Here is a 16,020-nt window from a genome sequence, read left to right on the forward strand (position 1 = left end):
AAATCTATTATTCTATATTTAATTTAAAGAGGGCAGAAAAGGCACTGGGAAATAGAAGATAGTTTCTAGTTTAATTTGAAATTTTATCAAAGAAGGACTGATGTTCTGATATCGAGCAGGGATTTTGAATGGCATGACTTCATTATATACATCCTTACAAGAGGAACAAAGGAGACTCCTATGCCAGCATGCTCTGGTCTCGCCGAGACGTTGACATGTAGAAAATCCCTATGGTTGCAGCACAGATGATCACACAGCGTCTCTTTACCAGCCGCTGCTGTGGTCCTCAGGGAGCAGGACCGCTATCAGTATCATGACGCCCAGAAACCGAGAGCCCATTAGGAGAAGAACATCCCCCGCCACCCCCTACTCAGATCTCCCATGAGGCCAAGGGGGAGAGTAGGAGGTGAAGAGCAGAGCAGAAGGAGAGGAGAGGGGGTGATGGGTGGAGCCGTTTCGGAAATGACTGTGTGGTATGTGCGTGTGTCTCACCTCCATGGAGATCCTCCGGTGGATGCGGTTCCTCAGACAGACGCCGGTTGGAGATTGCACCTCGTCTGAAGACGTTCCTGATGCCTGGTCGCTCTCCCCATCTGAGCCCATCTTTAGGTTCTCGTGCACAATATCTAAGACAGAATACAAATAATAAAATGCATTAAAAGACACAAAGATACAGAAATACATGTTAATGGATATTTATCAGGGTACAAAATGCCATTGGATAAATCAGACTAAAGTTGTCCCTTTATTATAAATCAGACCTGGTCCAGTCTGTGTAATATGATGGATAGGTTGCACTTTGATTGATATTACGGTAACACTCGAGTCCCTCATTTACCATTTATATGCATAATAAATGATAAAATAAGAGACTAGAGTGGATCAAAACTGTATTGGTTGACTTTGGGAAATGTAACCTGAAATGATTTTAAGACATTTTGACCTGATGCCACAACAGAGCCATTACTGTCATTAAGTTGTTATTCTATTATCAGCCACTGTTAGTAATAGTAGTTTCCCTTGGGGCCAGGTGCAGCCAGTTCAATAGACCTTTTTAACATTTTGACTTGTCAAACACAGGTGTCACTAACAACATTATTAATTGCAGCATTGCACCGCATTAACAGAGCCATCGTTAATGTTATTATTCCCACCTGCGGTTTTCCTGCTTTGACAAGTCAAAATGTCTGCTGCAAAAAATCTGATTCGATAAAGAATTAAGAGTGCCCTGATGTTGCAAGGCTAGCAAGAGCCAGGCAAGCAAGATTTATTCAGAGAGCAAAAAGAAATGTTAAGTACAAGACGGACAGACTTTAGACAGGGAAGAAAAGAAAAACACGCAAACATGTCAGTCAAATTCAAAAAGACAGAGCCTGTTTTGCTCTCAGATTCATCGTCAATACTGTAGCAGGTGAGCTGTGTGTCTTTTGACAAAGTTTAACATTCGCACAACAGAAATGGGAAACATGAGTGAAAGGAAACATGCAGTTCATCTTCTTGATAATCCAAAAAAGTTTATGGTTTATGTAATGGCAGAAGTTGTAGTAGTGGTGAGAGTAGCGGGTATGTATTTGCAGTACTAATAGTAGCTGTATTTTAAATGTAATATTTTGGGAATATTTCATCAAATTGTAAGACTGAGTAGAAAGATAAGCAACTATCTAATATCAACTTGTGACTTTTTTTAATAGTTGAAATACACATCTTTATTTCTGCACAGACCCCCCCCACCCCATCTCCTCTCACCTCACACCTTTGTAACCCCCCGAGGCCAAAGATTAAACACTCCAACCTGCACCACTTCCTCCAGGGCAGTAAAACTACCACCACTACCAAAGCACAACAGGAGCAAACACACTGATATACAAACCACATGCACCCCCCTACTCCACACACACACACACACACACACACACACACAGTTAATGAGTAGCCATGGGTGAGCAGTTCTCTGTAATCAGAGTGTCAGCACCTCTGACCATGCAGTCTGTCATCAAATGTGAAAGCACAGAGCAGAGAAATGAGGAGAAAAAAATCTCTGTACGGTTTCTGTTGATGGAGATTAACTGTTAGCAATTATTTCAAACATGATAATCCTGATTATTTCTCCAAATATTACACCAAAGATGATTAATTACAATTGTTAATCTAGATTTTAGGAAATAATTACTGCAGTTTTGCACCCTAACAAAGCTCTCTTATTCTATTCATGCACCTTATTGACAAACTTCACATCATAAAGTCCTACTTCATTACTCTGCGGTGTGGCCACAACCCAAAGAACACTTTGCCCCAGAACGTGGACCTGTCTGTGGTCATCTGGTTAGAAACCAAAGTCTCCTCAAATTAAAAGGAAACTTTTAGAAACGAAAATGTTTTCAGGATTTTCCTTTGGGGCTGACCCGTTCTATTCCACTCTGCATGTCACACAAAAAGAGCAAGACAGGACACAGGAGAAGGTGAGGGAGGTACAAAGAATTAACGAAGAAGAGGTTTTTTGTTTTTATTTGGAAAACAAGAAAATCATGTCTTTCAGATTGAAATGACACCATTAAAGTTATAATCATTAAGATTTTCATGTAATCAAACCCTGTTTTTGATATTGAGCGGCGTTAGTGAGAACAAAGCAGTGAAACAGATAAATAAAACGTTATTTTCTGATTGTTTCACAGCGGTTATGTTCTAAAGCACAAATAAACATGCCCACACCTCCGCCCAACCCTGCGGGGAGGATTTTGAGCAGAGAGCAGAGGAGAGAGACACAGACAGCGATGTAACCTGCTCGCTACGTATTTACAGAGTCCCGACCTCACGCTGTTATTGGCTGGGGGCTACACGCCACTGCCCAAAGGTCGACGCCCAGAAATGTCGCAAACGCAGCAAAATGAGAAGAAAATACAGGCAGAGGGCGGGGCCTCTGCAGATGCAGACACCGCCACACACTTCTAGTGGGTCATAGTGAGGAAATATTTTTGTCTATACATTGTTTTTTTGGAAAATCCCGCTCATTCTACCTTTAAAGAATAAAAATGTAACCTCATCGTCTGTGATGTTATTTCATCTTAATCTTTCTTGGTTGCTGCTTTTGTCCACACGTAACTCCACATTAAAGCTGCTAGGACTTTCAGAAAGATGTGGTCGACCATATATGGCATTCTGGGGGCGTTTCTGTACGTAAACTAGCCTGTGCGTGCACACGCGGGTGAGATTTATCATTATTCGTTGCATAAAAGGTGTGTGAGTATGCATGTTTGATAAATACAAAGTTCTTGTTTGTACGAGCAGTTGCAATGCACACATTTAGAACATGTTCTACGCATGCTTTGATAAATGAGGACCCAGGACATTAAAACCTTACTATGACATCTTCTAGAAAGCTCTTTCTATCTCTTCCTGTTTGCTTCTTTATAACCGCCTCACTTTCCTTCCTCTTTGAAAACTTCCAAATGATCTCTCTTTCTCATTTACATGTTTCTTGCTCGACTTCAAAAACCTCACCAATTTCTTTCACTTCCCCACGTCTGCCTTTCTTTCCCTTTCACTCTACATATTTCTTTGCTCCCGTCTTGTTTTCTCTTTTGCAAGGTTTTCATAGGCAGCAGCCAATCTGACTCTCTGTTGCTTCAACACATTCCTTCGCTACCTGCGCTTTTTTAACTTGAGTGCCTCTTCTCCAAGGCCTCCAAATGATCTCATCTGTCCTACTTTCTTTTCCTTTCAACCTCCTTTTACTTTCACATTATCTCCTGCTATTTCATAAATTGCCTCATCCTCTCCAACAAAAACCCAAATTCCTTCTCTCACAATACTATTTTCACTTTCTCCCATCATTCCTTCACCTCCCAACAGAAAAACCTGATTTCATCTCTGTAAAAATTCCAAAAGCTGTTTTCTAATCTTCCTACATTTGTTTTTCTTTTGCTTTTACATGTCCTTTATCTTCTCTTTCCTACTTATTCCTCTATCTTTCATTCCTGATCATCTCCACACATCCTTCCTTCACCTCCCTCCCTTTGAGTTTTTTGTACTTGTTGAGACTTAATGGTCCTTCTCTCTCCCTACTTATCATTCTCTCTACAGTCTTTAGCACACAGAGTGTAACAGCAATACGTGGTACATCAATGTCCTACTTAACTGTCCTGTTTTTAGATCCAAGTCCCTCTATCTAGGCCAGGGTCCAGTGCGAGGCTCAATAAGTCCTTTAGTGTATCAGCCATCTACAAAAATTTGCTTAGAGAAGCACCAGTCAGGGTCCACATATTTACTGAAATAATGAACATTATATCATTACTTACAGAAAATCTAAATGGTAAAACTTCTAACACTGAGTCAAACAGACTGTTTGAACAGATGCTGATTATTGCTGCCTGGCCATGTGGAGGAAAAAAAAAATCAGTCAAATAATGTTTGTTTAAGGTTTAAGGCAGCATCTGTCTGGTGCAGTGAAGTGTAACTGATCATACAGGCTGTGAAATCCATAATTCAGTTTATTTATATAGCGCCAAATCATAACAGAAGTTATCTCATTGCACTTTTCCTATAGAGCAGGTCTAGATCGTACTCTTTATAATATTATTTACAGAGACCCAACCATGAGGAAGCATTTGGCGACAGTGGCAAGAAAAAACTTCCTTTAAGAGGCAGAAACCTCGGACAGAACCAGACTCAATGGTGGGCGGCCATCCGAAGCTGCCGTGTTAGGTTTGAGAGAGAGAGAGAGAGAGAGATGGAGAGAGAATCTGAAATGAATGCCTGTCAGTATTCTTAAATGAATACAGTAACCGAACAAAAATGAAAATACTACAATTTGAAAAAAATGATTAATAACAAGAGGAAGAGTCTACTAGCGGCTCTGTGAAGCAATTAATTAATTCTGAGAGGGACATGAATGTCTGAATTTCAGACAGTTCACACACATGTCAACCTCATGGTGGCTCCACAGGAAAAGTCAGGGGATCACCAAAGTCATTGGGACTGATCCTCTGGTAACCATGAATGTCTGTACCAAATTGTGTGCCAGTCCAACACCCAATTCTGTTTAGTATAACATAAGACAAAGACAGCAACAACTGAGTTAACTCTGTCTAACTGAGAAGCTGGACCTAGAGAGTGTTACTTTAATCAAAATAGTTTATTTTCAAAATAGACTGATCAACCAATCAGTGAACTGACCAACTGTTTCAGCTCAACAATGGTAGGTAAAGAAATTGTGACGCCAAATCATGATGAAGGGGAACCTCTGAATAAGCTAACTCAGAGCTAGAACAGATGCCTCAACAGATCGGTCAATGAGACAGGATCTATAGGTCTGAAGAACACATAGATATAGTAAAGATCTGCAGCAACTAACGTTTTGGCATACGACATGTCGTCATCTGAGTAAGATAATGAAGACATGCTGCTTTTCGAAAGGTTAGTTGCTGCACTATATATAAGCTTTAAATGTAACCGTGTGCTCATCCCTCCAGATCCTGCCAGGCTTGTTTGACTAAACATTCAAAAAGCCTAGAGGCTGGTGGATTTTGATACCCACAACACTTTCTTCCTCTGTTTCATACTAAAACTTTGAATCATCCCAACCTCGTCTTCCCTTCCAAACCCTCGTGATTCAACTGCTACGGATCCAGTGTAATGAATTAGTTCACACAGGAAACTGTGTCATGTTTGACTGAGTCCCCCATTCAGCTGTCCTCGGGTGAAAACAGCCCTGCTGAGGGCGAAGAGAGAAAGACACCCAGTCACTATGGCTAAGAGTGTGTGTGTGAATATAAGAAGCAGGATGGAAATATCAGGACCGTGACACATTTCCTGTTTGTTCCTGGATGCCATCTGCTCTCCCACTACTCACTTCCTTCCGTGTGTGTGTGTATATAAGTGTGTGAACACATGTGTGTCTCACCCAGGCGACTGCCATTGCGTGGCATTGTCATGAAAGACCCCAGGGTGCCACCGATGACACTGTGTGGCCGGCGGAGGGGGGGCTTCTTGAAGGAGCCGGTGTACTGGTGCAGGAAGGAGTGCATGCTGTGGGAGGTGGGGGGGCGGCCGTTCCTCATGAAGGGCTCTGAAACACAACGAAACAACAACTGTCATAATTTCTGGTTTTGTGAAAAGCAACAGAGGGTCTGCAGGTGCATCACAACATGGTTAAACAAAATATCAGCTTTTATCTTCTTCAACCCCTTGCAGTGTGTCCTTCATTTGAAATGCATGCTGTGTGGCCAAGCTTTGTTTAAATCAACAGAACTTTATTTGACATTTAAGTCGAGGTCCCAAGTTTCCAAAAATACCAAACATCAGGCTAAATTATGGAGAAATGCGTATAAATACAGTGATGTTGATAGGTTTTCTATGTAGTGAGTCCCCAGGACCCACAGGTGGTCATTTGAGTGGGTCCCCAATAAAACTGGTGCTGTTTGACAAATTGTAGTGTTAAACTCGTGTTTGGTGTTATATGGTTATAATTATGGTTATGTATGTTATGTATGTTAAAAATGTATCTGAAAATTAAACAAATAAAATCCTGAAAATACACAGAAAATACACAGAAAAACAGCAGCTGACAGAAAGAGGAGGTCATATTATACAGAGAAATATGAGCTTTTTCTGGGTCAGTAAATGTTAAAAAGGGAAGCTAAAGGGCAACGAAAATGCTGAGCTTTCAAGTTTCATCAGGAGTCATAACAGCATCAAACGCATCATGTTTAATTAGGAAAGTAGTTTAAAAACACACACACACACACACACAAAGGGCAGCCATTTACTGCATACTGCCATTAGAAATTAGCAAGGAATTTTTTTGGTATTTACCAAAGTAACTATCCGGTTTGCTGCTTCCCGTTTGGTGCTGGAGAGATACAGTATATGTGCAGACGGTAAGAAATGTTTTTTTGACAGCAAGGTTTCTTTTGGGTCAACAGTGAGTTTACTGTGTACATTCGGATTTTAACGCATCAGAGACGCAGGACGCATACCTAGCAACATCAATGTAAATAAATAGGAGATCAAATATTCTCCTTTATTATGTAATGTCGCAGTAACTTAGGTTTGAATAACTAACTCTGTATGAGCAGAATGAAATGTTATTCTAACTTTTCTTCTATTTAAGAAAAAAATTGAGCCATTTAAAGACATTGTCTTTTGGAAATATGCTTATTCACTTTCTTGCTGAGAGTTAGATAAGAAGATCGATACCATGAGATGAAGTATATCGTGTTACCTAACAAGCTTTACAGTGTGTTCAGATACAATTAGATGTGAATTCGCCCAGGGCGATCCAAACTGATGTGAAGACGTGCATCAACGTGCAGGTCAGAAACGGTTAGTGCGTCCGTTGCTAGTTAGCATACAGCTAACGTACGGTTAGTACATTAACTGTTTAGGGCAAATAAACACAAACTGTCCTGTGGTCAAATTCATGTGAATAACACATGGCGAAAATTTGCTTCACTTTCTGTCTGAACACACCTTAACAGGTGGATTTTATTACTGTTTGAGAGCTAGATGTTTCCCGTTGTTTCCAGTCTTTTTAGTAAGCTCAGCTAACCGGCTGCTGGCTATAGCTTCATATTTACCTTACACACGAGAGTGGAATCATTCTTCTCATCTAACTCTCAGCAAGAAAGCAAATAAACGAGTTCCAATTATTTCTTTAAGGGGAACACTAGAGTTCAAGCTATTTATAATGTCCTAAATCATAACCAGCATAATTAGAATTTAACACCCACTGACAGACAAATGTGGGCAAACAGAGCAAAGCGAATTGATTGCCAAAAGGCAATTATGTTAGTCTACCGATAAACAAAACATGAGCCTCACTCACGGGCCTCAATTAGCGATCAAATTTACAATCCTAGTCAGCAAGGAAACCCTTTAAGCAAATATTGCAATCCAGAAGAAGCAGCTAACCTGGCTCTGTCCAAAGGGAACAAAATCCACCTAACAACAGCTCACTAATTATCCTGCTTTTGCTCTGCTTTGTCTGTCAAAACACTCTTGGTAAAAGTTTTTAAAGGTGCTATATAAATACAATTATTATTATTATTATTATTATTATTATTATAAGTAACACATTATAGTATTTCCAGTCTTTGTGCTAAGATAAGCTAACAGGCTGAGGGCTGCAGCTTCATATATAATGGACAGAAATGAGATTTATCTCTTAAAATGTATCTTCTCATCTAACTCTAGGCAAGAAAGCAAATTTACCAAAATGTACTATTCCTTTAAATGGCTGAGTGAGTAGTATTAACATTAAATCAGTCAGAATGAGACCTGTGGGATTGATGAGAGAGATTACAGCTTTCCCCTGTCTTCTCGTCTTCATTTAGCTTGCTCTTGCACCATTATTATGTAGCCACATGATTATTTTCAAGACAGAATGGTTCTGACCTTTGACCTCTATGACTGCTGGCTACTTGGTAGTTTTTGTTGATCCAGAAACTGAGGCTTATTCTGCTGCTGTATTTATTGTAAGTCTTCCTGGATATGGAGTGACAGCCAAATGACAGATGTGTGTGTCCATTTATTCTGGCAGCTGTCAATCACAAGTGGCAGCCAATCACTTCCACGTGTCTACATCACATCAGCAGCTTATTGGAGACAAACTGTACAGTGGTGCCAAAACGGACAGAATGTTATATAACAAAGAGATGTCAAGGAAAGTGTGTTTGTGTGTGAATGCTTGTTCTCTATATACTACCTTCTCACTTGCTAAGCTGCTATCTAAGTGTGTGTCTGTGTGTGTGTGTGTGTGTGTGTGTGTGTGTGTGTGTGTGTGTGTGTGTGTGTTCAAGTAGCTCCCTTGCTCTTACTCCTGTTACATAACTTGAAAGAGAGCTACTCACTGGAAGTCCATTACAGCTGTTACTGACACATGCTGTACTCTCTCTTCATCAATTTCCGTGCTTCATAATTTAAATACCCCTGAGAGCCACCGAGATATCGAAAGCTGTGTGTGTGTGTGTGTGTGTGTGTGTGTGTGTGTGTGTGTGTGTGTGTGTGTGTGGTTTTTAGGTGTCTGCTGACAGACATGTACAGGAAGATATAGTGAAAATCAGAACAGTGCAATTTCTTTCCCTGGTTGGACTATAGTGCTGATTCTCTACAACCATTTTAATGTTTTTTTCAAGCATGAACTGTAGATTAATCATAAGGCATTATTGACAGATTTCACCCATTTTTTAAATTTACTGAAGCTCTATTATAAGGGTATTTTTAACCAGATTCTTAATTAACTGTAGCTCTGTTATAAGTTATAGGAGTTTTTTAAAGGAGCAGATCAGTTTAAACTGATTTGTCAACTATATTTTATGTCCCCATACAATCAAATGGGAAACATTGTTGTGTTTTCTGTTGCAAGAAGATGATGATAGTATACAGTAGTTAACTTGCTTGCTACAAACACCACTCAGTTACACAAAACAAAGAAAAAAAGAAATTGCACCAGAATCACTTAGTAAAAATGGTATTTTTAAAATTTGATTTCCACAAGGACTGATGCGTTATTGCCCCCGCATACATTTACAGATTTGTTTTGAAAAATATAATCCGAATATGTTGAAGCCTTACCATTGTCCTTGGTGCCACCGTCCTCGATGGTCATCTGCTCGGCCAGTTCAGACAGAGACTCGTCGATGGTCTGACTGGAGCGGAGTGTCAACGACAGGCGCTTCTTAATCCTCTTCATCTTCTCCATAGCAGGGCAATGCACGGCCTGCAGGACACACAGAAACACACAGTCAACAATTCAGCAGTAATGGACTGATACACAAGTAGACAAATGCACACAACATTTAGAGGACTGTTTTGTTGTCGTTGTTGTTAGTGTGTGTGTGCGCACACAGCGTGGGGGATTCCAAAAGCCTCCGTACAATCCAAAATAACTCAGCTCATGAATAACGTAAAGCTGCTTTTAATCCAATATTCATTCACTCAGCAAATGCTTGAACAGCACATGAATAAAGCATGAATAAAGGATGAATATCACAGCCTTGAATACAGCTTTTTTCACTTACACACACACATTTATACAGGGAGAAATTTATTAACTCTAATTGAAGGAGGAGAGAGTCAAATCAGTTAGCAGACATACACACACACACATCTGCAAACACATGCGAGTGTTGTTCCCGACGAATGTGTTTGTGTTGACGCAGCAGTCGTCCAGGTCACAGGAAACACCTTGCTCAATCTGCCTCAAGCCAGTCCCTGCTCATTGTGTTGCTGTGTTAACGCCCCATGCAAGTGTATGTGAGTGTGTGTGTGCGCGAGGAATGGGCACGTTGGGTGAGTGGAGGAAATGCAGCGAGGAAGCAGCAGCAGAAATGCCCCGCCCATCCCGCCCGACCCTCAGCGCAAACCAAACTGACCCCTGCCGTCACCATCTCTCGCTCTCTCTTTCTTTCTCTCTTCCTCTTTCTCTCTTTCGGTCTCTCTCAAGGTCGTTAGCTCCCCTCATCCTCATGAGACACCATCTGCCTGTCTGGTTACACACACGCGCACTCACACACACACACACACACACCCCTTCAGCAATTTGTCATTCACAACACTGCGTGGCGAGAATGACTTCATCAATCAGTGTCGCAGCGTGTGGCCACAATCTCACACCGACACACAACACACAACCACAACCTGTTCATTGGATTCTGTATATTCTGTAAACACACACGCATTTATGGAAAATATAAGTGCTTGTAGGTTTGTGTGTGTGCGCATGTGTGGGGACATGACCTGAATTTGCTCTCAGCTGGCTGCAGTCGGTCTAATTAATCGATTAGTTGATTAATCAGATTTATTTCAACATTATTGCTTTGGCTAGTGGAACTTCTGCGTAACCAACAACTATTTGGGGTGGTGATGCAAACTAAAAGTACTCAGAATAATGGAAAGTTTGAACATTGGCAATTCCATGACAAATGAGAATATGCCATCTGCTAATAAAGACTGTGTGATATGATCGAAAGCTCCATAACAAGCAAGTAATTAAACCTTTAGTTGAGAATGTTTTGTCAACTCAGAGTAGTCTTCAGCAGAGCTACTTAGGACTTTTATTTAGTAGTTTTCACAAAGTTACTTCTACTCAAGCCATATTCAAGTCAAGAAAGGTGATGGGGGGTTGATATGGATAAACTCTTATCACAGAATATGTGCATTTATATTAAAATATTTATAATAAATTATTTAAAACATACACACACACACACACATTTATGATATATTTTTCTGGAAATTCAATTGAAAAACTCTTTATACCCATGAAATAAGCAGATGCAAATGTCTGTTTTTTGAAAATCCAGTCAATTAAAGGGGAACACCCATGATTTTACAAATCAAAGTCTGTTTACAGGCCTTGGGGAGTACTACTGTGACAAAATAAAGTCTTTTGTGGCTCCAGAGGGAGCTGCACAAAATCCGATTAGTTGGGGCTGAAGACTAAAAGTTTGAAAATGAAAACAACCTGGGGGTGTGGAGTCAGAAAGAAGTGAGCTTACCAGACCTATGTAGCCCACTCCTCATCTCTGCTTGAGGCTAGCGGATCGAGGCTATATTAGCCGCTTCTAGCATAACACACCCGGATCTCTGACCGAACTGTCAGCGGTCTAGTTGCATTGTGGGTAATGTAGGTGGCAGGTTTTGACAAGGATAAAGAATGCGTGGAATAAAACAGACATTATCTTTCTTCTGCTGCATTGATTTTTTTAACTAGCCAACAATGTTACAGGACTTCAAGGCTAAATTGGTGGAGCGCTCATTTAAATACCACTGATACCTTGAACAGTCAGTACACTTCATCTCATTGGTGAGTCGAACATTGCCATAAAGTACTCCTGTTCCTTGATTTCAACATTGTTCACAGTGAACCAATACAAGCAGATATATTAAAAACAGCTACCTCAGTATAACTGGTATAGCAAAATATTGGAAGACCAATTTCTATCTGCTCACAGTATATGCCAACATGTTACACAAGTAATAGTAAGTCAAGTAATAGTACTTCTACTTGAATTGAAAATTCTTTCCACTGCTGGTAATTTAGTAGAAGAAAAATACACTAAAATCATGGGAACAAACACAGAAAAACAGAAAAGAATTAGCAAAGATGACCAACTGACACGAGTACTAAAACACTAAAACTATGGCCTCAGAATTGACCACTGGGCTGAATCAACACCTCCGACAGCCTCAACAAAAAAATTGAAATTATGGCTGAATTCACATTTAGTAGAAGGAATTTCTGTCATGAAACATTCCCTTAAATTATTGCTTCATTTTATACTTTTTCCAGCTAATCTACAACGTACAAAGTTTGCTGTGGCATCCAGTAACGTGCATGTGATTAGCCCACATTTGAAGGGGAAGTGTGTTAAGCTGGCCCTGGTGGCCCTATCTGCATGCAGATCTGATGATGCCATACACACAAAAAGCTATTAGACAGTCCAGAAATGTGAAAAAGGGAAATAAAATGACAGCTAATGAGACTGAAAATCCTGCTCGTAAAAATCGCCAAAATAAAATGACTGCATAGGAGAAACACTCGCACAAACACATACGCACATTCTCTCCCTCATACACACACACACACACTCACTGTATGTGAGATAAGCGCTCTTTGTCTCCCTTGTAGAGGAGTGTAACAGAGCCGGGTTTTATCTCTGCAGCAAACCAAAACAAAGAGACTCATGTGACGTGTGTGTGTGTGTGTGTGTGTGTGTGTGTGTGTGTGTGTGTGTACTGACAGTACAGCATCTGGCACATATGAATGATGTGTGCGTTTGGGGAATCCAACATGAAAAGCAGCACAAGCAATCTGCCAACGAGAGACGTAGAGGGAGAACTGAGACCCCCCGACTTTCTTTCTCTCGTTTTTAATCATCAGCATCTCCAGAAATTCTCTGACACACACACACACACACACATTTTGACCCACATTCCCAACAACCCCACTCCATCACTCCTCTGCCCCCTCCTGGATGCCTCCCAAGTGCATTGTGGGTAGTACATAGGAGGAGACTTCAAAGAGGGAGCGAGGGGGGAGATACAACAGGGGACAAGGCCTTATTACTGGGCTAAAAATCACACACACACACCTTCCTACCTCCATTCCTCATCTTCCTTCCTTTCTCATCCCTCCTTTTCTACTTTCTACTTTTTTTCCCTCTCTTCTTTCCCAACTCCAGTATCAGAATGAGGTAATGAAACGGAAAATGTGCCTTTTTTATTTATTCAATCTTAGAGATGTGGGTGAAAGTGTGAATGTGAAGAGGAGGAGGAAGAGGAAGAAGATGCTTGGTGGAGAGAAGGAATAGGAGAGAGAAAGTGAGTTTATTTCGGCGAACGGAGCCATAATGGTGTCTTTGTGTTTGGTTAAGAGCCATGAAATCACCAGAGTGACTGCAGGCATGTACAGCACTGCTGAAAGAGAGAGAGAGGGTGGTGGTTCAACTCTACGTTAGGTTTGGTTTCAGTGGTTAGTTTTTGTGTTTATGGCAAATTTGGGAATTAAAAGCACTAACTTTTTAAGGTTTCCCAAATCCAGCAGGTCATAAAGTGCATGTTCCCTTTATAATTCCTCATTAAATGTATGTTTTAAAAATTGAATTAGTTGTCAAGCTCCCTAAACCCAACTTCCTAAAATTGGTCATCAAGCTGTGGTGCTATAATCTAAATAAGCCTAGTTGTCATGTGAAGGGCTGGGTTTCTAACCACAATACTTATTGATGCATCAAGTATCGAAAAGTGTTAAGTATCAAAAGTTGGTATCAAATGCTTGGTCAGATTCTTAGGCCCCATTTACACTTACACCACATCTGGATGAAATTTAGATGCCTTTTAATAGACTTTTGTTTACACTTAGCCACATACCTGTGTCTCCAATGGCCAGATCACAAATCTGATTGCAATCCATCTTGGTTTCCCTGCAAATCAGGGTCAGCCCTACTCCAGCCCACCGGGTGGTGTTAAGGCACCTGAAGCTGTTTTGTAATTGCCAAAAATGTCAGAAGAAGAATAACTTGTGCACCTTAGTTTGTTGCCTATCAACCTCACGGTGACAACAAACCTTTAGAGGTGGAAGCATGTGAGTGTGTGCTCCCAAAATCTGACCAAGCATCAAGTGTGTGTGGCCCTCAAATGTAATCCCTTATCAGCTGTTTGTTCCCCAAATCAATGGATTGTTGAGTTTCAAAACAGTGTTTGTTCAATAAATCCATACTCTTAATACAAAAAGATGATTTTTTCAGATCTTCAGTTTGATGTCATATTAGTATTGAAATTAATCATAAAACTGTATTTAAAGAGATACAATTTTTTTTTTTTTTATATCTTTGACCACAGTATCCAAAGCTCGAGCTGAGGCACAAACACTGATATCACTATCAAAAGTAACTCTTGCCATTTTATCTAAAACGCTATCAAATTTCTCTTAAATACTTCTGTGAGATCTATAAAAGTTTCTAAAGCGGACAGCGAAAACAAGCGAAACAAAGAACAGAGGGAGAGTTGAAGGGAAGGCTGAACAGTCGCCAGCGCCGCTGTCTTCTCTAAATGAAAACACCAGATAATGCTGCTAAAACCATTGCTCAAAATAGACCCACTCATATGAGAATCACAACCACTAAAATAGATAGAATCATCGCTTTCCTTTTGGAAAGCAGACATGAAGGAGCCGGAACAGAACAGGGCCTGTTGGGGAAATGAGATCACATGTCAAAGAGATCTGTTGATCAATGCTCAAGTTTTATTTGTGGTTTGATCCTTAATGCTTATTGAGTCATATTGCCCAGTAGGGTTTGAGTCTGATCAGATGTGTGTCGTTTTTAGCCCTGGCCCTAATTTTTCTCGGTGTTACCAAGATGATTGCAGAGTGATTGTGTGCAAAATGTATTTGGCAATTATTACAATATTGTTGTAATTAAGAGTGAATGTGAACAATGCCAAAATGTACTGGTTATTAAAACTGAAAGGGTGATACACCCACATCTACTTTATATAAGAGATAAGATATGCCTGACTAAATTGTGAGTGTTACTATGTTGATTTGTTTAAAATCACTTTTTTGGAGTTGGTGCTGTATGTGTACTGTATGTTGAAGAGTAGCACTACTGGCAAAGTTGAACCAGTGTTTCCCACTTTGATTATACACCAGCCCACATCCTCCTCCTCAAGGTCCTAAACACCAGTTCAACTGTTAGTCAAGGTTTTGCAGCTGAAGCTGTAAAAGCAGACAATAAGGAATAAGATAAGCAAGGTTTGGGTTTGGCTAGCTATTTAACTATATCGGATGCCTTTTGTTGAAACATGTTCAACTTTTTTTTCAAGTCATAGTCACTTTTCATGAATCGACCAATCACAGTCTGGATGGGGCGGGACATTTAAAAAAGGTTGACGTGTTTATTTGGAATTTCAAGTATTTGGCTGAATCCAAAGTTATGTATCGGTAAATCCCCCTTTTGTTGGAAGGATTGGATGGAAAAGGGCATTGTTACATTGGGGATGTATATAATAATGGTATATTGAAATCTTTTGAGGACCTTGTTCAATAATTTGGAATTCCCAGGACTCAATTCTTCAGATATCTGCAAGTTCGCCATTTGCTATTGGGGATCCTTGGATCTAGGACACCAGCTCCCAAAGCTGCAGAGTTATTAGATAAAGTACTAAGGAGTGGGATAGGATATGTAAGAACATTAAAACACTGTGAAGGGATGTGAGGGTATTTCTTATTCAATTTAAGATTATGCTTCTACTGGACTCCCTCCAGATTGTTTAGACTTGGGTTAAGAGACACACCAAATTGCTGGCGATGAAAATCCGAGGAAGGTCACCTAATTCATGTTTTACGGTCCTGTGACAAAGTTCAAGAATTTTGGGCCAGGATATATGATAATCTCTGTGAGATTTCAAAGACCCAAATTCTGTTCAGCCCCAGATTATTTGTTTTAGGTGATGGGTCAGTCTTAATAGGAGGAGACAAACACATTAGAGGGTCCAAACTAGTATTATGATAGGCAGACAGAT

At 40.3% G+C, this 16,020-nt stretch overlaps 1 protein-coding gene across 1 annotated transcript in view; it reads right to left on the reverse strand.

Annotated features, from left to right (window-relative positions):
• cdk17 (cyclin-dependent kinase 17) overlaps window positions 1-16,020 on the reverse strand; it is a 40,343-nt gene that overhangs the window by 11,107 nt on the left and 13,216 nt on the right. Inside the window, exons 2-4 of the mRNA XM_044187059.1 lie at window positions 9,571-9,715; window positions 5,900-6,064; window positions 493-626 (exon numbers count right to left, since the gene is read on the reverse strand). Coding sequence (XP_044042994.1) covers window positions 493-626; window positions 5,900-6,064; window positions 9,571-9,697 — 426 coding nt within the window. The 5' untranslated portion in view covers window positions 9,698-9,715. The remainder of the gene's footprint in view (window positions 1-492; window positions 627-5,899; window positions 6,065-9,570; window positions 9,716-16,020) is intronic.

This window comes from Siniperca chuatsi, linkage group LG23 (assembly GCF_020085105.1).
Source record: "Siniperca chuatsi isolate FFG_IHB_CAS linkage group LG23, ASM2008510v1, whole genome shotgun sequence".
Taxonomy (NCBI): domain Eukaryota; kingdom Metazoa; phylum Chordata; class Actinopteri; order Centrarchiformes; family Sinipercidae; genus Siniperca; species Siniperca chuatsi.